Source organism: Rhincodon typus, chromosome 34 (genome assembly GCF_021869965.1).
Source record: "Rhincodon typus isolate 14 chromosome 34, sRhiTyp1.1, whole genome shotgun sequence".
NCBI lineage: Eukaryota > Metazoa > Chordata > Chondrichthyes > Orectolobiformes > Rhincodontidae > Rhincodon > Rhincodon typus.
Window position 1 is genome coordinate 5,924,354 of NC_063365.1, and position 25,000 is coordinate 5,949,353.

The 25,000-nt window shown below is 42.8% G+C and overlaps 2 protein-coding genes across 6 annotated transcripts in view; one reads left to right on the forward strand and one right to left on the reverse strand.

The window, feature by feature from the left end:
* The window catches only part of LOC109918350 (nuclear receptor coactivator 4), a 20,818-nt gene extending 15,863 nt beyond the window's left edge, over nucleotides 1–4,955 (reverse strand). Inside the window, exon 1 of the mRNA XM_048616174.1 lies at nucleotides 4,890–4,955. Within this exon, the coding sequence (XP_048472131.1) occupies nucleotides 4,890–4,955 (66 nt within the window). The remainder of the gene's footprint in view (nucleotides 1–4,889) is intronic.
* On the forward strand, nucleotides 28–21,428 carry LOC109918306 (CUE domain-containing protein 2-A). 5 transcript variants are annotated; one of them, XM_048616347.1, is made up of 5 exons: nucleotides 28–91; nucleotides 5,694–5,800; nucleotides 10,275–10,418; nucleotides 16,285–16,346; nucleotides 21,259–21,428. In XM_048616347.1, the coding sequence occupies exons 2-5, from the start codon at nucleotides 5,727–5,729 to the stop codon at nucleotides 21,411–21,413; spliced, it is 435 nt and encodes a 144-aa protein (XP_048472304.1). In that variant the 5' UTR covers nucleotides 28–91; nucleotides 5,694–5,726; the 3' UTR covers nucleotides 21,414–21,428. The 5 variants fall into 5 exon arrangements, with proteins under 5 accessions (XP_048472304.1, XP_048472300.1, XP_048472302.1 ...); XM_048616343.1 differs by lacking the exon at nucleotides 28–91 and adding an exon at nucleotides 540–648; XM_048616345.1 differs by lacking the exon at nucleotides 28–91 and adding an exon at nucleotides 612–688.
* The last annotated feature ends 3,572 nt before the right edge of the window (nucleotides 21,429–25,000 follow it).

Sequence of the window (25,000 nt, forward strand, 5' to 3'; positions counted from 1 at the left end):
CCGGAGCACACCCACGCCGACACGGGGAGAATGTGCAAACTCCGCAGAGTTTGAATTTCAGGGAAAGGCAGAACTGTAGTTGTAAAGTAAGGTACGAACCAAAAGCTAGAACATATAATTACAAATAGCTCTTCCACAGCCAAACAGCTTTATTCTGTGCCATAAGTTTTCATTTTTTTTATTTCTATTATCCATACGCTTGTTACCAATACGGTCTAAACGCCTCTTCAATATTTTCATTCCCTGCAGCTCCAGGAGGAGAGTGGTCCTCCTTCCCTTGGTCTGAGAAAGTGCTTTTCCTGATGTTATTGCATAAGGGCTCAGGTCTAAGTGACAAATACTTCTATTTACGGATACTGAGAGACCTGGTGTCTATTTTCAGCATTTTCCACCATTCTGTTATTGCAACGCTTTAACGGCGACGACTCAAACCATCAAAGACGTTTCCACAACGTCACCACGGCGGTGGTGGGCGGAGTCTGAGCTCTGGAGTTGCGGGGGAGGGTGTCAGGTTGAGGGCGGAGTCTTTTCGGGGCGGGGTCAGAGCTCGAGGTTCGAAGACGGCGCGCGGCGGGGGGGTGTGGCCAGAGTTCGGCGGGCACCTCGCAGCCGCGGGCTCCGGTAACGGTTGGAAATTGGATGGTTGGTGTAAGTGAGAAACGGGAGCTTGAGGCTCTAAGCGATGAAAGTGGGTTTTCCGTTTTATGTTCGCGGGAGGGGGAGTGTTGGTTTCTCTGATTTGGCGGCTGTGTGTATCCTCCAGAATGACCCTGCACCTCTACCAGCTATTGCTTTAAAGGTAGACTTGCATTTCTGTAGCGCCTTTGACATCCACAGGGTGAGCCGCAGCTCTTCGCAGCCAATGAATTGCTTTTGAAGCGTAGAAATTGTTGTATTGTAGGAAAGATCCCATCAACAACAATAATGTGATGTTGGGTGAGGGACTAATATGAGTCCAGGACCCCAGTGAGAGTTGTAGTGCTCTGCTTTAGAGTAGAGCAGCTCTACCTGAGAGGGCAGGGCAGGCTTGGCTTTATCTGAAAGATGGTACCCCTGAAAACACAGTGCACCCTCAGCGCTGTGCTGAAGTGTAGTTTGAATTCTCTTCAGAACCTCATTTTGTTTCGTTTGGGCTTGAGCTCACATGTCTCAAAATGGAGAGGGTCTTTAGTATTTGGGGGAGTGAGAGAGAGGATTAAAGTTTTCAGGGCCTGCTTTCGTCCAACATCGGAATTGGGTGCGGATGCCCCATATGAGAAGCCCGAGGGCTAATGGCGAAGGTGTGGAAGGAGAATGGCAGGCAATGTTCTGTACAGGAGAACACATTTGGAATACTAGTGATCACCGACTTGATGCACAATCGCCTATAACAGGGAAACTTCTCAACGCCAGCGACAATCTGCATTCTCCTAGCAGGTTGGTTGTTTAAAAAAATGAGTCAGTAGGGGAAATGAAGAGAAATGTTAAATGTTAGAGTTGTGGTGGAAAGCACCACTTGAAAGTTAGATAAAGGGGTCTTTCTCAGGATGGCAGCCAGTGACAAGTGTTCTGCAAGGGCCAGTGCTAGGACCACAACTTTTCACTTTGTACATTAATGATCTAGATGAAGGAACTGTGGACATTCTGGCTAAGTTTGCAGACGATACAAAGATAGGTGGAAGTACAGGTAATATTGAGGAGGTGGTGAGGTGATTTGTACAGGTTAGGAGAGTGGGCAAAGAAGTGGCAGATGGAGTACAATGTGGGAAAGTATGAGGTCATGTGCTTTGGTGTGAAAAATAAGAGCATGGACTATTTTCTAAATGGGGGGGAAAATTCAGAAGTCTGAAGTGCAAAGGGACTTGGGAGTTCTAGTCCAGGATTCTCTCAAGATAAGATAAACTTGCAGGTTGAGTCAGTAGTCAGGAAGGCAAATGCAATGTTGGCAGTTATTTTGAGAGGACTTGAATATAAAAGCAGGGATGTACTACTGAGGCCTTATAAGGCTCTGGTCAGGCCACATTTGAAGTATTGCATGCAGTTTTAGGCCCTATATCTCAGGAAGGGTGTGCTGACCCTGGAGCAGGTTCAGAGGAGGTTTACGAGAATGGTCCCAGGAATGGAAAGCGTAACGTATGAGGAACGTTTGAGGACTCTGGAACTATACTCATTGGAGCTCAGAAGGATGAGGGGGAATCCAATTGAAACTTTCAGAATACTGAATGGCCTGGACAAAGTGGATGTTGGGAAGATGCTTCCATTGGTAGGAGAGTCTAGGACCCAAGGGCACAACCTTAGAGTAAAGGGGCCTTTTAGAACGGAGATAAGGAGAAACGTCTTCAGCCAGAGAGTGGTGAATCTATGGAATTCACTGCCACAGAAGGCTGTGGAGGCCAGGTCATTGAGTACATTTAAGACTGAGATAGATAGGTCCTTGATGATCAAGGGTTATGGGGAGAAAGCAGAAGAATGGGGTTGAGGAACTTATCAGCCATGAATGAATGGCGGAGCAGACCCAATGGGCCAAATGGCCTAATTTCTGCTCCAATGTCTTATGGTCTTATAAGTTACTCAAAAAGGAAATATTTGTTGGGCCAGGGAATTGGAATAGTTGGACAACACTTAAGGTACAATGGGTATAATGATCTTATTCTGGTGAGGGTAATTTTGTAAAATTAATAAGCTGTATTTTACTTTGTAGAGTTGAATGTGCAAACAAAATTCATAAGCACAGTGTGGGGCTGGACATCTCTGTTATTAAGAGGCAGTGTTTAACACAATTGATATTCTTCCTCTAATCATGGAACATTGCTGCTGTTATGAGCTGTCAAGGTGTGATTTAGTATCCTGTTCATCACCAAAAAAAACAAAACTAATCCTTCATCCTGTGTCCCATTGCATAGAAAATCTAGCGGAGAATTCTCAGGAGAAATTTTATGTAAAGCCAAAGAAAGACTTGTGTTTATATGTGTCAAAGTACCTTATAGCCAATGAAATATGTAAGAACTTGGCAGCCAATTTCCACACAGCAAGCTCTCATGAATAATGTTCAGATAATCTGTTAATTTTTGTGATATTGATTTTGAAGGATAAATGTTGGTCTGGGATATTACTGGCCCACTCTTCTTTGAAACATTACTAAGGGAGCTGTTACATCCACTCGAGCAAGTAGGTTGAGCTTTGATTTAACATCACAGCCACAGATGACAGCTCCAGCAGTGCAACACTTCCTCAGTTCAGCACTGGAGTGACAGCCTTAATTTTTGTTCTCAAGCCCTAGTGTGCAATTTGTACCCTGAACATTGTGATTCAGCGGCAATGGCGCTACCAACTGAGCCACAGTTGATCCAACAAATTGAAATCTTAGAGACAATAGGTGAGAAAGCCACATATTCTGCATTGAGTGGACAAAGCCTCAAATAGATGAGCAGGATTGCAGTGATGTGGAATTATTTTTAATTGTAGTTATGATTTATAAAAGGAAACTTGGGTCTTTATATGTGTAATTCCAACAATCTGTTTGGTGTGGCAGGTAACGAATGACCCCAGTAAGTGGTTACTGAGGACCAACCAGATACATGAATACTGTCCTGGCCTCTTAATTTTCTTGTGAAAAGTCCAATGCAATGAATGAATCTGGAACAGAATAGAATCTATGCATTGAGTAGCTGGTTTAAGATTTTTAATCCAATTAATTTGATTCATTGAGAAAATCAAAGTTCTGCATTTGAGAAAAAAATTTTTCAACCACAGTCAACACTTAAAATGAACTGTTTGATTTCTCCTGGCATCTTGGTCCCTTTTAAGCCTCAGTTCTCCACCCTCCTATACTTGTGCCTCCTTCTCAGGCTTACCCTCACGCCCTCATTTTCCTCCAAGCTGCAGATTGAATGAAAATGGGGTCTTCCTTTTAGTTACCAGCTAACCATGTTGCAGGAGCAGCTGTTGGGTGAGATAGACAGAAGAGCGAGAGAAGCCCAGTTCTTTCTTCCTGGTTTCAATCCTTGAGTGTCATTGCACTGGCTTCCAGCTGGTCATCCAAGGAGTAATGATCCAACATTTTGTACAAAATAGCAGCCAGGAAAAAGAAAGCAAAAATGTGGAAACAGCTGATGAGAAAAATATGGGAATTATTTAGGAATGGAGAAGCCCGAGGATGAAGCAATAGTAGAAAACCAGCTTTATTTATCACAGAAAAGGCTTGAGAGATTAGTTAGTACCACTTAACCTCATCTAAGGCAGTTTAGTGATGCAATGGTGAGCGTCCTTGAATCTGACATCAGGCCTCAATGGCCATGGAAGATGAGTTCATAATGTGGCCAAAGAGATTGATTACCAACTTGCAATTCCTTCCAACATATGCCAGTTAGAGGTGGTAAGAACAGGGTAGCGATCTGGACGACCATGTTGATAGTTCCATTACACTATTTGGAATACAACATGCATGTAAAATTATACATTGCCACAGTATTTTGGACTGTTTAGGGAATTCAGTTGTCTGGAGGGTGGTGTGGATCAGGTTGGTGCCAAATGCAAGGTGTTTGATCCCTGTTCTGTCAGAGGTGAATTCAGGACCTGTCTCCTTGCCCACCCAATAGTGGAAGTCATGGAACCATTGTTTCTGAAGAAGAGTCTAGGCCTGAAACGTCAGCCTTCCTGCTCCTCTGATGCTGCTTGGCCTGCTGTGTTCATCCAGCTCTACACCTTGTTATCTCAGATTCTCCAGCATCTGCAGTTCCTACTATCTCTGAACCATTGTTTGGACTTGCTTTCAGGCAGAGAATTGAAGAAGCAAAACTTTAATTCACCCCAAACTCTTGGATGGACAGCCCGGGATCTGTTCACCCATGGCAACACAATGTCTTAAGTGAAAATGCGTACAACAGCTCTGCTCTCCCTCCCATTCATACCTGGACCTGCAAACTCTCCAGAGCTCTTCCATCTTGAGATCCCAGCCCTCTGGCATTTTCTATCATAACGGTGATTGGCAAACTCCTATCCCAAAATAAATTCCCTCCTTTAATGATATTTGGATGTGGAACTTCAAAGCAGTTCAGAAGTTAGATTAGATGAGGGCTGACCCTAAGTTTGACTTCTTTTAAATGTGCATTATGGGTGTTGAGTGATTTGACAACAACAACTTGTGGAGCTGGCAATTGCAGAGATTGGGTTGCAGGGAGGGTCAATGTCATGGTGGGATTTGAAAACAAGACTGAGAATTTTAAAATCAAGACTTTGCTTAACTTGGAATTAATGTGGTGTTAAATGCTGGGATACTGGTTTGACAGAAGTCAACATAAGGTAGGATTAGGGACAGAGTTTTATTTGACCCCTGGATTATAGAGGGCAAATAGGGTTGGCTTACCAGGCAGCCCCGAATAAAATACAGATAAGGGTTCCAGCCAGTTGAGCTGAAGGATGGAATCTGGCAATGTTGCAAAGGTCCTAGTGATTCTATGTTCCAGCTGTTTTTTTCTCACAGCAACCCCCTTCCCCACCCCAAAATTAAACACAGATTGGAATCTAATCCTTCTCCAAATTAACCATATGCAGGGTGCCATCCATTTGGGCCAGCAGTGAATGGCAGAGTCAGGAGAAGAAAATGACTCTTGAGATGAGAACAAACATTAAAATTGGAAATCCTTCTATAAGATGAAACAAAGGCTGTCTTTACCATTGTGGTGTAAAATCATTCAAATGCTTTTTGTCTACAGGTGGAACCTTGTTATTGATGAAGTGTTTCTACCATGGCATTGGAGAAAGTTATCCAGGATGCACTGACCCAGTTTATTCAACTGCATATCCCGGATGCTGATCTCAGGTGGGTGGAAAAGGAAACATCTTGCACTTACATAGCAAGGGTGTGGTCATTACTGTGAAATGTTAAACCATGGATCCTATTAAATGGATGTAAAATAAAAAGGCTTAGCATATTTTGAAGGGCAGGGGAATAACCTTGATGCCCTGGTCAACACGATTTAAAAAAACAGATCAACTTCCTTGATGTTTCTGTGATTTTACTGTGTGCAATTTGATTGTTGTGTGCATCTAAACAGTAACTCTATTTCAGAGTACTTCATTGGCTGCCAAGTAGTTTTGGTAACTAAAGCAGTGAAAGGAAGTTGATCTGTTTTTTAAATCATGTTGACCAGGGCATCAAGGTTACTCCCCTGCCCTTCAAAATATGCTAAGCCTTTTTATTTTACATCCATTTAATAGGATCCATGGTTTAACATTTCACAGTAATGACCACACCCTTGGCAAACATCAATACTCCACTAAAATGCCAACTTGATGTATGTGCTTAAACCTTCCTCTCTAGGTTGAAACTGTGATGTTTTGACTCGGGTCAGAGTGTGAACTCTGAATCAAAACTGAACACCCTGGTGCACTGAGCTTTACATAGCCGAGGCCAGGTGCCAACTCTGACACGTCCTCCTACCGCCCCCTCGATCGTGACCCCACCCCTGACCACCGAAACATCATCTCTCAAACCATTTACAACCTCGGGTGATCTCCCGCCCACAACCTCCAACTTCATCGTTCCCCAACCCTGCACTGCCCATTTCTGTCTCCTTCCCAAAATCCATAAACCTGACTGTTGCGGCCAACACGTTGTCTCTGCCTGCTCCTGCCCCACTGAACTCATCTCTGCTTACCTTGACTCTGTTTTCTCCTCCTTGGTCCAGGAACTCCCCAGCTACGTCCAGGACACCACCCACGCCCTCCACCTCCTCCAAGACTTCCAATTCCCCAGCCCTCAACACCTCATATTCACTATGGACATCCAATTCCTATATACTTGCATTCCCCACGCAGATGGCCTAAAAGCCCTCTGCTTTAACTCCTCCCACTTCCTACAGACAAGAGGGTGACCACGGGAACCCACACGGGCCCAGGCTACACCTGCCTCTTCATAGAATACGTGGAACAGTCCCTCTTCTGCTGCTACACTGGCACTATCCCCCACCTCTTCTTCCACTACACTGATGACTGTATCGGCGCTGCCTCGTGCTCCCACGAGGAGCTTGAACAGTTCATCAACTTTACTACACCTTTCACCCAACCTCAATTTCACATGGACCATCTCTGATACCTCCCTCTTCTACCTGGACCTCTGTCTCCATCTCTGGTGACCGCCTCAAAACTGACATTTATTTCAAGCCCATCGACTCCCACAGCTATCTAGAATACACCTTTTCTCATCCACCTTCCTGCAAGAATGTGATCCCCTACTCCCAATTCCTCCGCCTCTGCTGCATCCGCTCCCAAGATGGGGTGTTCTACTCCTGAACATCCCAGATATCCTCTTATTTCGGACTGCGCCCCCGCCCCCGCCCCGTGGTCGTAAATGCTCTCGGCTGCATCTCTTGCATTTCCCACACCTCTGCCCTCATATCCCCTACCCCCAAAAAAAATAAAGACAGAATCCCCCTTGTCCTCACATATCACCCCACTAACCTCAGTCTCCAACGTAACATTCTCTGCCACTTCTGCCACCTACAATCCAACCCCACAAACAAAGATATACTTCCCTCCCACCGCTGCCTGCCTTTCGTAGGGACTGCTCTCTCCGTGAGTCTCTCGTCCGCTCCACACTCCCCACTAACCCCATCAACCCCGGTACTCTTCCCTGCAACCGCAGGAAGTGCTCCACCTGCCCCTACACCACCCCCCTCACCTCCCTTCAAGGCAGCAAACAAACCTTTCACATCAGACAGAGGTTCACTTACACATCCGTTGTTGTGGTCCATTGCATCCGCTGCTCCCAACATAGCCTCCTCTACATCAGTGAAACCAAGCGGAGGCTCGGAGAGCGCTTTGTAGAGCACCTGCGCTCTGTTTGCGACAAATGACAACATGTTCCGGTCACAAACTATTTCAACTCCCTGGGTGACATGTCCCATCCTGGGCCACCTCCAGTGTCACAATGACGCCACCTGGAAACTGGAGGAGCAGCACCTCGTATTCCACCTCAGGACCCTACAGCCCAATGGCTTAAATGTGGATTTTACCAGTTTCAAGATCTCCCCACCCCCGGCCTCATCCCATGATCAACCCTCCCTCTCATCCCCACCTCCTTGACCTGACACAACCTGTCCAATTTCTCTCCCACCTATCCGCTCCTCCCACCTCACTGACCAATCCCCACCACTCCCTACCTGCACTCACCTATCACCATCCCACCTATCTTCCTCAGGCCCACCCCTCCTCTCTATTTATTTCTGAGCTCCCCTCCCCTATTTCTGAAGAAGGGTCCTGACCTGAAATGTCAACTTTCCTGCTCCTCTGCTGCCTGGCCTGCTGTGTTCCTCCAGCTCCACGCTGTGTTATCCCTGACTCCAGCATTGGCAGTTCTAACTAACCCAAGTGAAAAGTTGTTGCTTTAACTGTGTGACCTGTTGATCTAGCTAATTGCTTTAGTTAAACAGTAAATGGTGTGGCAGTGTGTTACAGTTCCCTTGGAGTCTGAGTTGCTGTGACATGTACTTTCTCCGTGTTAATCTGGAGATATAGTTAGTAGAGGTGAGGTTCCAACATTTTCTCCATAAAACATGGCTGACCTGGAGTCTCTGTCTCTGTCTCTGTCGCTCGGTCTCGCTCTCGCTCCCTACTATTGGCATGTTTCAAAGGATTTGTGGATTGTTACTGAACCTACTTAGCCATGTTATGAATGCACCCTTGGCCGTCATGTTCTGGACTGACACATGAACCCATAGCTTTTGGCTTAGAGGCAGGGATGCTCCCTACTGTGTCAAAGTGACCTTGGGATTAGGATGCAGAGTTGTTTTTAAAATGGACTGTGGATGAGGTCAGGATAAATCTCTGCTGAGATGTTCTTCAATTTTGAATGGATTGTCAGAAATCGACATCTGGGATACAACAATGGAATGCACTTAAATACAGTACAAAACAGCTCAGAGGGGAATGATTGTGACCTGGGCATAGTCTTCGGGAGGGTGCTGAAAAATGGGAGATTTGGACCACATGAATCATCAGAAAAATCTCCAGCAAGTAAAGGAAGATGCACCTCACAGGAAGGGAGCAGAGGAACTGGAGGCACAGCCTTCAGGTTAAGACACAGGGATCGCAGACAAATCCCTAGGGACAGTAACTCTGGGAAGAGAATACAAATCTCGATAAGTCGTTGGGAGCTCAGAAACATCTCAGAAGGGAGCAAGTGTTCACAGACCCAACTGGAAAATGAAAAAGGGCACAACAAATGTATTGTCTATAGAAGTGGTTTCGACCAAATGAACCCTCTGTGCAATCACCAGAAACAAGCAGAACAATTGGATGGACATGCCTCAAAGAGGAAGACAGCAAAAGGGTGTCTTGAAGAAAACATGACTAACACTATAGAATCTGTACAGTGTGGAAATAGGCCCTTCAACCCAACAAGTCCACACCAATCTGCCAAAGAGCACCCACCCAGACATGTTCCCCTACCCTCTTCCCTGTAACCCATGTAATCTGCACATCCTTGACACTATGGGCAATTTAGCACGGCCAATCCACCTAACTTGCATATCTTTGGACTGTGGCAGGAAACTGGAGCACCTGGAAGAGACCCACAGAGACACTGGGAGAATGTGCAAACTCGACACAGTCATTTGAGGCAGGAATCAAAACTGGGTCCCTGGTGCTGTGCGACAGCAGGGCTAACCACTGATCCACCGTGCTGCTAATTGAAAATATTAATTCCGTTTCTCTTCCCAACCTGATGAGTGCTTTCAGGCATGTTTTGATATCGCCTAATTCGTGACCCAAAAATTTTAGAGCAAATTAAGTAGCTCTGAAGTGTTCTAATGTTAGAAATGTGACAACAATTTCCATAAATCAAAGTTCCACACATCAACATAACTAACCAGGTTATTTGTTTTGGGTAAAAGCAAAATACTGTGGATGCCAGAATTCTGAAGTACAGAGTGGTGGAGAAACTCAGCAGGTCTGGCTGCATCTTTGGAGAGGGAAACAAAGTTAATATTTTGCACCCAATGACTTTTTTTAACCAGCTATTGATATTGTTTTAAAAAAAAAAAATCCATATTTGAGCAGAATCAAGTTGGCATCTAATACGCATACAATCATACAGTTGTACTTTTATTTCAGTAAAACAATTGCAAAACAATCAAGCCAAAAGTGTTTCAATAGCCTGGTAGAAAGGGAGTTGTGAAACAATACAGTAAGGCTACCAGAAACTCATTTGCACATTCAATGATTGACACTGTGTATTGAAACTGTGTCTGTGTTGAGATGGGACAGTCACATTGATGATTTTGTTCTCCCTGTAGTGTGATGGATGAGGTGATTCTCTCCTATATCACCAGTGTACTGGAGGAACTTGGATCTCCAGACTCATCTGAAGAGAACTTTGATGTGGAAATGTTTGTGGAAATGATGGCGGCTTATGTCCCAGGCTTCGCAGAGATAAGCAGGTGGGCAATTTTTTGCACTTGCAGGTAGTTTGATAATGTATTGAATCACTGGAGTTTGGGAGGAATCCTGAAGAACCTCCACTATTGTTAATAATGGAGTACAAAATTGTATAGTCTAACATTTGAAAACTTGAGGAAATACAGATTTACAATTTATGTTAATATTTTGACATGGAATATTCTGCTTTGTTCCAGTTAGCTCTCTTCCCTTGAACATGCAGACTCTCGCTCATTACAGTTCAGCAATTGTGGCTGAGTGACTAGTGCTGTCACTTTTGAATCAGAAGGTTGTGGGTTCGAGCTCCTCACCAGAGACTTGGACAACATAAATCCAGGCTGACACTCTAGCTGTGTTATCACAGGTGCTATCTTTCAGATGAGAGCTTAATCTGAGGCTCCATTGTTGCCCACAGGAAGACGAAGGTTCCATAGTTTCATTTCATCAAAAAAAAGTAGGGGCTTTGTCCTCGGTGTCATGTTTAATACTTAAGCCATACCACCATTGGATGTAAAGTGCTTTGAAATGTAATGAAAAGCAATATATATTGATCTTCCTGTCTTTCTGGGCAGTACAGTTCGGTAAGTGGCCATTCTTCATGTTGCCGGTATGAGTTGGCAACTTATTCTCTTCTAATGTGCAGTTTCTGATGGCCACTATATAGTATTGAAAAGAGTTGCATACTTATTTTTGCCCTCCATTGTCGCTGGGTGAGAACAATTGAAATAGGGATTCTACCTTTTGGTCTTCTGGTACATTTGCCTCAGCACCAGAAGATACAGTGCCTTTATCCACTGAGCAATCAGGGAAGCATTAAGAAGGTACTGTACTCTTGCCTGACTCGGGGTACTATTAGACACAGCGTTGAAGACCAGCACGAGAGCCTTGGATAAGATAAAACCACAATGGTCAGGTTGAGATTTGATGAAGGAATAGACTTTTTTTTTTAAATTTCAACTTTATTGTCACGTGTCTTCAAGTACAAAAGTACAGTGACAAGTTTTCAATGTTGCTACACCACAGTGCCATCTTAGGTACAAGTACTTAGGTACAAGGTAGAAAGAAATGCGGAACAATGTTAAAAGTTAAATATTGCTGTCACTCTTAGTGTATCATAAAAATTAAGTTAAAAGTTAAACATTACAGTCGTCCTTAGTACTTAATTGAAAATAAAGAAATAAAGCTAAAAGTTCAACCAATGCAGTCATGCTTAAGTGCTTAGCCATGCTGGGACTGGATTTCCTACAAGGGCTTGATCTCCTCCTCTTTGGCACACTTTTTCTGAGCTGGCTCAATCTCCCCTGCTCTCATCATTGCTACAGATGTCGGGGGGCCCTCCATTGCTGTATTGGGCTCACTGCTGGGATTTCAGACCACCAAAGTCCCAATCCAGGCTTCAGCCAATGCCACACACCAGACCGCCAAAGCCCTGACCCAGACACCATCTGTGCCGGACCTTGGTCTGCACACCAGGCATCAGGAACTCAGCGAGAGTCCCAGGTCAGGCCTATGGCCACAGCCTCTCACTAGACATCTAACCAAATTCAATGAGCCCGATGCTGCTGCTGCTGCTGCTGCTGCCTGTCTCCAGAAGGTAGGTTAGTAGAAAACAAACTTGAAAACAACTAAAACTAAAGAGAAGAAAAGAAAAAGAGGAGTGGATGAGCCTACTCCACCTCCATCTTGCAGAAATGTGAGATAAGTAGTAAAGTGAGCTAAGTGAAATGATGCAGATAAGTGGTTTCACAACCAGCGGATGAGATCTAAGCTCTGTAGTCCTGATACATCCAATTGCTAATGGTGGTGGACAATTAAACAACACACTAGAGAAGAAGGCTCCACAAATACCCTATCCTGTATGACAGGAGAACCCAGCACATCAGTGCAAAAGATAAGGCTGAAGCATTTGTAACCATCTTTGCCAAACATGCCAAGTGGATGACCCATATTGATATCCTCCAGAGGTCCCCAGCATCACAGATGTCAGTCTTCAGCCAATTCAATTCACTCCATCAAGAGTGTGTCACAAGGATTGGTACTGGGTTCACTGCTTTTCATCGTTTATATGAACGATTTGGATATGAACACAAGAGGTTTAGTAAGTTTTCATCTGACACCAAAATTAGAGGTGTAGTGGACAGCGAAGAAGGTAATCTCAGAGTACAACAGGATCTTGATCAGATGGGCCAATGGGCCAAGGAGTGGCAGATGGAGATTAATTTAGATAAATGTGAGATGCTGCATTTTTGGAAAGGCCAATCGGGGCAGGATTTAAACACTTAATGGTAAAGTTTTGGGGTGTGTTGCTGAACAAAGAGACCTTAGAGTGCAGGTTCATAGTTCCTTGAAAGTGCAGTCCCAGGTAGACAGGATAGTGAAGAAGGTGTTTGGTATGCTTGCTTTTATTGACCAGTGCAATGAGTATAGGAGTTGGGAGGTTATGCTGTGGCTGTACAGGACATTGGTTAGATCACTTTTGGAATACTGCCTGCAATTCCGGTCTCCCTGCATTAGGAAGGATGTTGTGAAACTTGAAAAGGTGCAGAAAAGATTTACAAGGATGTTGCCAGGGTTGGAGCTGTAGTGATAGGCTGAATAGGCTGGGGCTATTTTCCCTCAGTTTTCTCAGTTGGAGACTGAGGGTGACCTTTATAGATATTTATAAAATCAAGAGGGGTGTGGATAGAGTGATTGGCAAGGTCTTTTCCCCAGGGTGGGGTAGTCCAAAACTAGAGGGCATATGTTTAGGGTGAGAGGGGAAAGATATGAGAGACTGAAGGGGCTACTTTTTCACACTGAGGGAGGGATGTGTATGGACCGAGCTGCCAGTGGAAGTGTTGGAGGCTGGTACAATCACGACATTTAAAAGGCATCTGGATGGGTATACAAATAGGAAGGGTTTATAGGGATATGGGCCAAATGCTGACAAATGGGACTAGATTAATTTAGGCTATCTGGTCGCCATGGACCAGTTAGACCAAAGGGTCTGTGTCTGACTGTAAATGGCTGAAGTCACTATGGATATTCTGGGCCTTGACCTCATTCTGGTAATAGTACTAAAGACTTGTGTTCAAAATGAGCCATGTTCCAAGGCAAATTGTTCCAGTACAACAACACCTACAGCTTCCCAGCAATGTAGAAAATTGCTCAGCTAGGTCCTGTACGCACAAATACAACCCAGCTAATTATCACCAATCCATTCTCGACTATCAATGAAGTGATAGAAGATATCATCAATTGTGCTAACAAGCCATACTTACTTAGCAATAACCTGTGCATTGATGCTCAGTATGGGTTCTGCCAGGACTGCTCAGCCCCTATCCTTATTCCAGCCTTGGTTAGAACATGGACAAAAGAGCTGAAAGTCAAAGGTGAGGTGAGAGTAGGTGCCCTTGATGTCAAACTGTATGACATCGTGCAGCCCTAGGAAACCTGGAGTCAGTGGGAATTCTACGTTGATTTGAATCATACCTGGCACAGAGAAAGATGGCCATGATTGTTGGAGGTCGGTCATCTCGGCTCCATGGCATCTCTGCAGGAGTTCCTAAGAACCCAAGCATCACCCCTTAACATTCAATGGCATTAACATTCCTTATCCCCAGTATTCTTGGGGTTACTATTGAGCAGAAACTGAACTGGAATAGATATGAATACTGAGGCTATAAGCGCAGGTCAGAGGCTAGGAATCCTGTAGTGAGTAACTCCCACCTCCTGACGACTCAAGTTGTCCAACATCTACAAAGCACAAGTGAGGAGTGTGATGGAATGTTCCCCACTTGCCTGGATGAATGCAGCTCCAGCAACACTCAACAAGCTTCATTCCACCCAGGAGAAAGCAGCCCACCTGATTAATTCCACATCCACAAACGTTCATTTTCTTAGTGTCTGACACTCAGTTGCAGCAATGTGTAGCATCTACACGATGCACTGCAGAAATTCACCAAGGTTCCTGAGGCAGTATCTTCAGAACACATGACCACTACAATCTAGAAGAACAAGGGCAGCAGATACATAGGAATGTCACCAGCTGCAAGATCCAAACAAGCCACACACCATACTGACTTGGAAATATATCACTATTTGTTCAGTATTGCTAGGTCAAAATCCTGGAAATCCATTGCTAACAGCATGGTGTGTCCCTATACCACTGCAGAGATCCAAGAATGAGGCTTACCATGCCCCTCGAGGGCAATAAAATGCTGACAATGTCCACATCCCATGGATGCATAACAAATTAATATTTTCAGATCTGACATGGATGAATGGCAACATTTTTTTTTTGCACACATGGACACCATCATTCCCTCTAATTTTCTTACTGTCTTTGCAGGCCTCTGAGTCCAGTGCGCAGTGCTGACTTCTGGAGTAATGCCACATGCAGAACTGTGGAGCGGTTGCACATATGCACAGCTTACAGAGAATATTGATGGGCACCATATTTTTCTTTTTTTTTATTATTAATTTACAGCATGTGGGCATTGCTGGCTAGGCCAACATTTATTGCCCATTCCCTAACTGCCCAAGAGTCAACCACACTGTTGTGGGTCTGGAGTCACAGGCCAGATCAGATAAGGACGTTCCTTTCCCAAAGGGCATTAGTGAACCAGATAAGTGTTTTCTGACAATCTGCAATAGAATCTTAATTGCAGATTCATTTTAAAAATTAAATTCAAATTCCACTGTCTGTTGTGGCGGGAAATGAACCCAGTCCCCAGGACATTGTCTGAGTTTTTGGATTAATAGTCTAGTGATAATATCACTAGGCCATCGCCTCCCCTGATTTAAATTGGAGTGGGGTTTTGGGAGTTCGAGGACTATATTGGTTCACAGAATGTAGGTAGTGCTGGCACGGCATTTAATGCCCATCCCTGATTGCCATGCACAAGGTGGTAGTGAATTGTGGGTGGGGTGGGGGGTGTGCAGGTATTGTATTTATACACACTGTTGTTAGGAAGAGAGTTACAGGATTTTAATCCAGCCACAAGTCAGAATAGTGTGTGGTCAGAGGGTGTCAGAGTACACGAAGCTTCAGATTTGCAACTAGTGGTTTGAACCTTGTAAAAGTAAATAGTGTAAATTGGTTTGTGATACCAGAGTGATTCTATATTGAATGAAAAACATTCATCAGTCTCTGTAAAATATGTTGTTTAGTCTTCATCTGGAAAATGGCAGCCAGTTTGAGTCCCTGTGCCAGCTGGCTGATGAAGAGAAACCAGTATTGTCTACTTGGAACACTGGAAGCTTTTCAGTTATTGTTTCCCCGCCTCACCCTTCCTTGCAGCACAGATCAGTTGGGCTACGCGTTGGTTCCTAATTGCTCTGTAAGGAGAGTTGATAACCCACCAGAAATGGAGAACTCGTTCCCCCTCTAAACCTCTATGTACTAGTTTATTCTGTGACATTAGTCAATTGTCTGAGAATCAGTTGCTCTTATAGTGATCAAACTTGGAGCCTCACTGCTCTGTGTAGCCTGTCTGTTCAGGTGGTAAATGGGGAGAATCATTCATGAAGAATTTGTACGGGATGCATTGAGGGAAACTGTTCCCATTCCTGAAAGGATCAGAATGAGAAGGCAGGGATTTATTGCAACTGGTAAAAGAATCAATGATTTTGTGTAAAATCTTTTTCAAGCAAGAGTGGTTAAGGTCTGGAATGTACTACAGGAGTGTGTGGTGGAGGCAGGTTTAATTAAAGGATTCAAAAGGGAGCGTAATTGTCTGAAAAGAGAGAATGGCATCAATTCAATTGCTAATTTGGAAAACCGATGCGGACACGACGGACCAAATGGCCGTCTCCTCTGTTGTGACAATTCTGTGATAAGCTTTAGTGATTGTTCGGCAGTTTTAAAACGGCCTGTTTATTTTTCAGTGTCACTATCTGCGAGATGATGTTTGATTTGGCTGCACGTTTGGTAGAAGCTCGTAACAAAGGTAAGACCCGAGGACTTTGTCAACTGGGACTGCTGTTGAGACAAGATGATATGTGTTAAGCTTAGCATCCATGCCTCTGCCAGAGAAGGGGAGAAATTATATTCTGCGTCCCATTCCTGAGAGACCAGGTGTCTATATGCAGAGAGGGTGAAGGAGAAAGGCAGACAGAGACTGTGGTAAATGTCAGTGGTTTATTTGCAGGGGTGTAAACACGAGCAGTAATTATTCAAAGCTGCAATTTTTCCCAACAATCATGTTTATGGTCTCTTTTATCACTTGAATGCATTCCTATGGAATTGAGAATATAGTGACATTTAAAATGAATGGATTCCCAGTGTCAACAGAAATGAAAGGAATGTTTATGAAGCCAAATGTGGGTGTAGTCAAAATGGCTGCATTTTTTAAAAAAAAATCTCCATTAGTCATAATTTGACCATCTTGTAGGTCATTAATTAAATTCTGCAAAATACTTTGACTAGTTTTACATCAAAATGTGATTTAACATACCAAGTTGACTTTAGGGATTTTTGTATATAATGGGTATCATTTTGCTTTGGATAGTTGACACCACACCAGTTTTTTTTTTTTTTATACAAACCTGTGAGGAGCGTACAATACTAAACATTATGACTGGTCCTTTTTCTCATTATTGTTCATGGGACTGTCTGGTCACATTGGTGGACAAAACAACAGCAACACTTTGCAACATCCTGAGATGTGAAGCTAAGTGAAAATCAGTCGCCTTTTTAGCCACTCTTTTTCTAATTCTCACCTAGTTTGTAATATCATCTTGGCTGTGCTGTCACCAGATTTTGTGGTGGGGGCATGTGTTGAATTAGGTAGGGGCGATAAATGGGTAATGAAAGAGATGGTGACCCACTTCTTTCTGGTGAGCAGTAGAGAGGTATTATTGTATGTTGAAAATGGTGGCATATATTAATTGTCTTTGAGCACGTGTAAATAGAAGGAAACTGTAATACTGAATGTGGGATTAGAGGGGTAAGATTGAGCAAGTCAATTAACTTTCTTTACAAAGAAAAGATGTGATCCTTGATCTATATCTCACCAACCAGCTTGGAATCTATTAACAGAAGTGGTAACTCATTTCACCCTCCTCTTTGCTTTTATGTGCAAACCCCCCGAACAAACCTCACCCTCCAACCTCCACCCTCCACCTCAACCTGTAACAGAATGGAGAAGAGCCAGAAACACCAATTGAAACCCAGTACTCCACCCCAGCAGCAGAGCAGGCACTGTCATTTTCATTTCATTTTAAATTATTACCTGATAAACAGATCTTCAGTGTTTTTGCTTACATTGCTGTTGGTTTGATAAGAAAGCAAGTGAAAGGATTTCTGGGTTCGGCAGGAGCGTTGACTAATCAGATCAGCCATGAACTTAGTGAATGGCAGAGCAAGTTCGAGAGGCTGAGTTGCCTATTCCTGCCTGATCTGCTGTGATCACCGGCATTTGTTGTTTTTAGTACAGATTCCAGCATCTGCAGTAATTTCCTCCTAAGTTATGTGTTTGTAGTTTGAACATTACATTTCAACCATAAGTCTTAGGAGCAGAAGTTGGCCATTCAGCCCATCATGACTGCTTTGCCTTTCAATGAGATCTTGGCTGATCCAATCATTCTTAACTCCACTTTCTTGCCTTTTCCCTATAACCCTTGAGTCTCTTACTCATTAAAAATCTGTCTATCTCAGCCTGGAATATATAGCAAACTGTTAAATTAACCAGCATCTATGGGACCAGGAATGTGCATGTTGACCAAATATTACAGATAATCAAGAAGTATGCATAACCTCAGTAAACCCTGACTAACCAAAGCTTCAAGACATCAATGTATCTCAGAATCAATGTAAAAACACATGGTAAGTAATAGAAACTTATTTCGGGGGTATACACGTCACTGTTATACTTTATTTACAGCATAAATACTCGGATATCAAGGTAGGTTGTGGTATTTGAGGTATGTAATTTTTGCTGGTTTATAAAGAGTACTGATTGACAAGGCGTCAGTTAAAACAAAGTTTGCTGTATGTAATGTTCCATCATTTTGATAGCCCTTTGCAGTAAGAAAGTTCCACAGGTTCATTAACCTCTAAGATAAGAAATTGCTTCTCATCTCTATCTTAAATGTGCAACTGCTCATCCTGAAATTATACCCTTTGGTTCTACACTACAACTTTTCCACGTCTACTCTGTCAAATCCCCTAAGAATCCTTTGCGTTTCGATAAGGTTGTTTCTCATTCATCTATGTTTCAATGAGTACAAGCCCAAACTGCTCAACTGCTCCTCATAAGACATTCCCTCCATACCTGGAATTAGCCTAGTGAGCCTTCTTTGGAATGCCCCAATGCTCGTATGTCTTTCTTTAAATACAGGGCTCAAAGTTGTTCATACTATTTATATTTGTGGTATGACTAGTACCTTGTATAGTTTCAGCAAAATCTCTCTAGTTTTATACTCCGTTCCCTTTGAAATAAAGATCAACATATCCATTTCCTTTCCCTTTAATTGTTGAACTTGGATTCTGGCTTTTTGTGATTCATTGATGAGGACTCCCAAACCCCTTTGTTCTGCAGCTTTCTGCAATCATTCTCCATTTAAATAGTATTCAGCTCCTCTGTTCTCTGTCAAAGTTTATAACCTCACATTACCCCACACTATATTGCATCTGCCAAGTTTTTGCCCACTTGCTTAACTTATCTATATCCCCTTGCAGACTTCATGTCATTGTCACCACTTACCTTCCCATTTATTTTTGCGTCGAGTTCAAAATTGTACATTCACTTTCCTCATCCAAGTCATTAATATATATTGGAAAATAGTAGCTCCAGCACTGATCTCTGTGGCACACCATTAGTTACAAGTTACCATGCTGAAAATGTCTCCCTTATTCCAACACACTATCTTCTGTTATTTAATCAATCCCTATCCATTCTAATGTATTACATACAAACTATGGGCTTTTGTCTTATTAAGTAGCCTAATGTGTGGTACCTTATCAAATGCCTTCTGAAAATACAAATACAGCACGTCCACTGTTTCCCCTTTTATCTATCCTTCTTGTTACCACCTCAAAGAATTCTAGTAAATTTGTCAGACATGCTGACTCTGCTTTATCATATTACGTATTATTAAATGCACTGCTGTTACATCCTTTATTATAGGTTCAACATTTTCCCAATAACAGACATTGAGCTAACTGGTCTATAATTACCTGTTCTTTGTCTCCTCTTTTTAGATAAGTGTTATATTGGCAGCTTTTCAATTCTTTGGGACTCTTCTAGTATCTAAGGATTCCTGGAAGATTACTACTAGTGCATCCAGTATCTCTAGCTATTTAATATCCCAGGACGCATCCCAATAGGTTCAGGGGACTTGTAGGTCTTTAGTCCCATTAGCTTTCCTAGCACTTTTGTCTAATGATTAGTTATTGTTTTTATTTCCACCTCTTCTTTTGCCTGTTGATCATTTAGTAATTTTGCAATGCTATTGGTGTCTTCTGTGGTGATGACTGTTGCAAGGCATTTATTCAACTCAGCCATTTCCAGTCTCCCCATTATTATCCCCTCAGCCTCATTCTCTAAGGGGTCTGTGTTCACTTTGGCTTCTCTCTTCCTTTTTATATATTGAAAGGAGCTTTTGCTGTCCATCTTGATATTACTTGCAAGATTACCCTCAAAGTTTATTCTTTCCATCATTATTTTTGTTTTGGTCATCTGTTGGTTTTTAAAACTTTCCCAATCTTCGGCTTACCACTTATCTTTGTCACATTGTATTTTTTTTTCTTTCAATTTGCTATCCTTCACAATGGTTGTATTATCCCCTTCCTAGAATCCGCTTCCTCACTGGATATTGTTCTTAAATGTCTGCCTAGAAGACATTGGAAAGGCTACTTTTGGACTACTGCGTACACTTCTGGTCACCCTGCTATTGGAAAATGTTATTAAACTGGAAAAGATGCAAAAAACATTCACCAAAGAGGTTACTGAAACTGAAACGGGAAGGTTTGAGACATTTTCCCCCCCACCTCTTCTTTCCCCCAAACTTCCGGAGTGTAGGAAGCTGAGGGGTGACCTTATAGGGGTTTATAAAATCATGAGGGACATATAAGGTGTATAGTCAAGGTCTTTATCAAAGCCAGGGAAGGGGAGTCCAAAACTAGAGGGCATGGGTTTAAGGTGAGGGGAAAGATTTAAGAGACCTGAGGGGCAACTTTTTCACACACAGGGTCGTGTGTATATGGAACAAGCTGCAGGAGGAAGTGGTAGAGGTAAGTACAATAGAACATTTAAAAGACATTTGGACAGGTATATGGATAGGAAAGGTTGAGAGGGATATGGGCCATATGCGGGCAAATGGGACTGATTCAGTTTTGGAAACCTGGTCGACGTGGACAGATTGGACCAAAGGGCCTGTTTCTGTGCTGTACACTGTATGACTCTCTGATAGTTGTTTCTGACCTGAGTTCTTCTCTGGGGCAATGAATAAAATTATATTTCTCATTTTGCTGTTGAGCCTTTTGTTGTCTGGTTGCTTTAATATGCCTGTGTGAGTTAAGTGTAATTCTTTCCTGTGCGGGTGAGGAGCTAAAGAAATTTGTAAATTCTGAAAGGCTGCCCTTGGTATTATCAATGCCAAGATATTTTTTTTAAAAAAGAAAAGTTCTAGCAATTTTATTGGTTGACTTTGCAATATTTGCTGCTCAACAATCGATCATTTTCCTGCCTGTTTGATTAAGGCATTCAGTGTAGCTATTAAGATGCAGGGGAAAAGGACTGTACGGGGCAACCAGTTGGTGTTCAAACTCTTATGTAAATGTGTAAAAGAAAAGGCTTGAATATATAGATGGCTCATTGGGATTCTCCCATCTGATTGCACTTTTCTTTATTTTCACAGAAAATGTTCGTCCCCTGACTGCTTCTCCAGATCATGAGTCCTTTTCAAAGGAACTGGCAAGTAGCAGAGAAGACAAGAAATCAGCAGACCCGGAAAGCAACCCAGTGGCAGGAGAGGGAGCCAGTGCAAAGGTTAGGCTACCTCCAGATTATTAAAGGAACTGGTTGTGTTGATCCAGGACAATTCCTCCCACTGCTGAGGGCTTCAGATACCAGGGAGAGCCCACTTTTGGTGTTGGTAAAATGGGAGGATAAGGGGTAGTCCAGTGGAGTTTTTGTATCCAAAGGCTTCAACATAAGGAGGCTACAGAAGTTGATGGTATGAAGATGGAGCAGAATGGTGACCTGGAGTCTCTGGGTACAGGCATGTCTGTGTCCAGCTGTATCGAGTGGTAGCAGTGAGGACTGGACTTAAAGGTTGGCCCGGCAGAGTTTTTGGGGACAGGGAAAGATGATTAGTCGAGAGGGTATCCTGGAAATGTCTGACACCACAGTTGTGTGCTGTAAATTTTTTTTTTAAAATACATTCACTGTATTACCTAGTGGGCCTGTATTTATTGCCCATCCATAATTGCTTTTGAGAAAGTGGTGTTAAGCTGGTTGTTGCAGTATGTGATGTGGCACCCACAGTGCTGTTAGGAAGTTAGTTTTAGGGTTTTGATTATGTCCATGCTGGAACAACAATTTAGTTCTAAACCCGGATGGTGTGTTTCTTAGAGGAGAAGTTACAAATGGTGTTGCCTTGTAATTGCAGTCCTTGTCCTTCTAGAGGATAGAAGTTGTGAGTTTAGAGGATGCTGTCAGAGGAAGCGAATGTGATAAAGCACCCAAATCAGGAATGACAATAAAGGCACAGTTTTGGGAGCTGATGAGTTGAATTGAACAAGCAGTAGTTTGTCTGGCTTTTGAAGGTGAACGTGAGCCTGTGACACCTTGGTGACCCTGCAGCTTTAAAAATATCCTGGGTTTTTGCATGACATCAACATACTCCTGACTTATAAATAGCCTATGGAAATCATCCCAGTCCAACCAATCTGTTTCTGTCCATTACATAACTTGAATAATACAACGCTTAGAGAAGAGGCTTTTATGACAAGATTTGCTTAATAAGTAACTGTAAATAGTTCAAGAATGATACAGATCTTGTAGGTGTCAGCAAAGACAGACGATGTAAATTTTTCCTGAAAGCTGTTAAAAGGGCAGACATTTTCACCCCCAGAAAGCACTTAAAAGGCCACATGTTTCTGATTTTTTTCCATACTGTGTGACTTGTCTTCTATTTTTTTGGCGAAATAGAGACACTTCTGGTTGTGGCATTTCTGTCATTAAAAGCAGAGTGGGCCTGACTCCCTTTATCACATGATTAAAGCCAACATTTAGACAACGCAAATGAGCCTGTAACTAAAAAATAAGCACTTCCTAAGGAGGAAGTTCCATAAGCTATTTAAATGCATTTTTGGTGCAACTTTACCCAGCATCCATTAGCATCCTGTTCACCTGTCAGGGTTATGATAGCTGAAAACAAACCTCCCTTTATGTTCACACACACACTCTTCCAACTCGAGTGAGGGATTGGTAATAAAAACAGGAAAATACTGGGAAGTTCAGCAGGTCTGGCACCATCAGTGGAAAGAGAAACCAAAGTTAACATTTTCAGGTTGATGCAAATTCACAAGCCCTGAAACATTAACACTGTTTTTCTCTCTTCGCAGATACTTCCTTACTTGCTATGTGTCTTCAAGCCCTTTCAGTTTTCATTTCAGACTTCCAGCTTCTGCAGTATTCTGCTTGCTGCATTTTCTTTTTAAAAATCCCTGAACATGTTTTTTCAGTAGTTAAAATGTACCTTATGGCACAATCTGAACATGTTGCAGTGGGTGATGAGCTACTTTTGTAGTGAAATAGCTCCATCTGCTGGTATGTAATGGTGTTTTAGTAAAAAGCAACAACTATTGCATTTACATAGCACCTTTTAACATGGTTTAATACCTTGAATTGCTGCACAGGGGTGTTACTAAACAAAATTTGACACAAAATTGTCCAGGTCACCAAAATCTCACTGAAATTTGAGAAGCCTCTGAAAAAGAGCAGAGAATTATGGAGAGAATTCCAGAGCTTTGGGCCTGGTCAGTTAAAGTTTAGCCACCAGTGGTGGAGCACAGTAAATTGGATGGAGCATAGATATGTTGGAGTGTTTGAGGACTGGCAGAGATTACTGAGACTGGGGGGAGGTGCAAGACTGGGAAGAGATCAGAGAACCACAATGAGAGTTTTAAAATCAGGCCATTGCTTCACTGGGAACCAGTGTGGGCCAGCAAGCACAGACGTGAAGGGAACTTAGGAGATGGGCAGCAGAGTTTTGGATGAGGGATGGGAGGCTGGCGTGAAAAGTCCTTAGTAGTCAAGGCATCAAGGGCGTGGATGATGGTTTCAGCAACAGATGAGCTGAGGCAGTGATAGAGTGCTGCATTCTTACATGTGGAAATAGGCAGTCTTCCTGATTACCTGGATGGGGTTAGAAGCTCCTCTTGGGGTCACATATGATACCATCGTTGCAAACAATCAGTGGTGAGGAGTGAAGGCAATGCTTTTTGATCCTCCCAGTAATCTATCCTTCATCAGAAATGGATGAACAAGACTGATTACAACCGTATGTGATTCCAGGTCATCAAGAAGACAGTCTTATTTCCACATATAAGAATGCTGAACTCTTATCACTGCCTCAACTCATTTGTTGCTGAAACCCTCATCCATTCCCTTGATGCCTTGACAGTTTCCAGGCCAGCCGTCCATCCTTTATAAGCCAAGTAGTCTGACAAGAATTTTTTTTAACCTTCTGCCCAAATAAAGCAAGCAAAAATTTCAGAGATCTGTGTTTTCTTGTCCCTAGTAACGACTGTAGAATGCCTTGCTATGAAGAAAGCTCAAATGCAGAAATATTGGGAGAAAATGGTAACGATGTTGTTTGTACCCTAGAATTGAATCCCTCGGTGCCAAATATTGAGTTTTGAGTTGACTAGCAGCTCAGTTATTTTTGGAAGCTCGTATATCGACATTGGGATTTGGAATAGCAGGGATTAAAATTTTAAATGGAGTTGAATACTGTAAACAATGGAAAAGTTTGTGTTGATTCTGGAAAAAAAAATTCTCTTTAATCCTTTTTCCCTTTTTCATTTATCCAGTCAGTTATTTTGACGTGGGCATTGGATTGAACCTAAACCCTAACCTGTGACATTCAGGATATCTTCTTAGCTGCAAATTTCCCAGACTCCAGGCTTCACCTCTCACTGCTTTTGCTGATTAGAAGTTTCTGAGAGTTCCACGCTCTTGATCTTTTACATTCACCCCCACAGGGGGAGAAAGCTTTGATTTAATAATTAAGAGCTTCACTAGGGATGGGCAGTAAATTCTGGCCCAGCCAGTGATGCCCACATCCCTTCAGTGAATAAGAGAAAGGTAGCACCTTCCTCAAGTGGCAGTCTCGATTAGCTGCTCTGTTCTTGCAATGGTGTTTGACCCTATCACCGTCCTGTCTGCTTGACTGTATCCTTTAGGTAATCAAACTTCTCTAAGAAGTGCGCTGTGAAAGAAAAAGCCAGTTTATCAAAACAGCTCCTGTCTCATCAAGATTCTTTACTTGGAAACAGTTCTTTGTCGGCACATAATGAACCCTCACGTCATTCTTTGCCTAAAATTCTAGAGCTCCAGGTTGAGGTCTCTGCTCTGAGTTTAACTATTCAATG

What these genes read in the sequence shown, in the direction of transcription:
- LOC109918306 (XM_048616347.1), top strand. Translation starts at nt 5,727, where the DNA reads ATGGCATTGGAGAAAGTTATCCAGGATGCACTGACCCAGTTTATTCAA. An exon ending in GGCTTCGCAGAGATAAGCAG is followed by an intron (nt 10,419 to 16,284) that starts GTGGGCAATTTT and finishes TTTATTTTTCAG; the next exon opens with TGTCACTATCTGCGAGATGA. An exon ending in GGTAGAAGCTCGTAACAAAG is followed by an intron (nt 16,347 to 21,258) that starts GTAAGACCCGAG and finishes TTATTTTCACAG; the next exon opens with AAAATGTTCGTCCCCTGACT.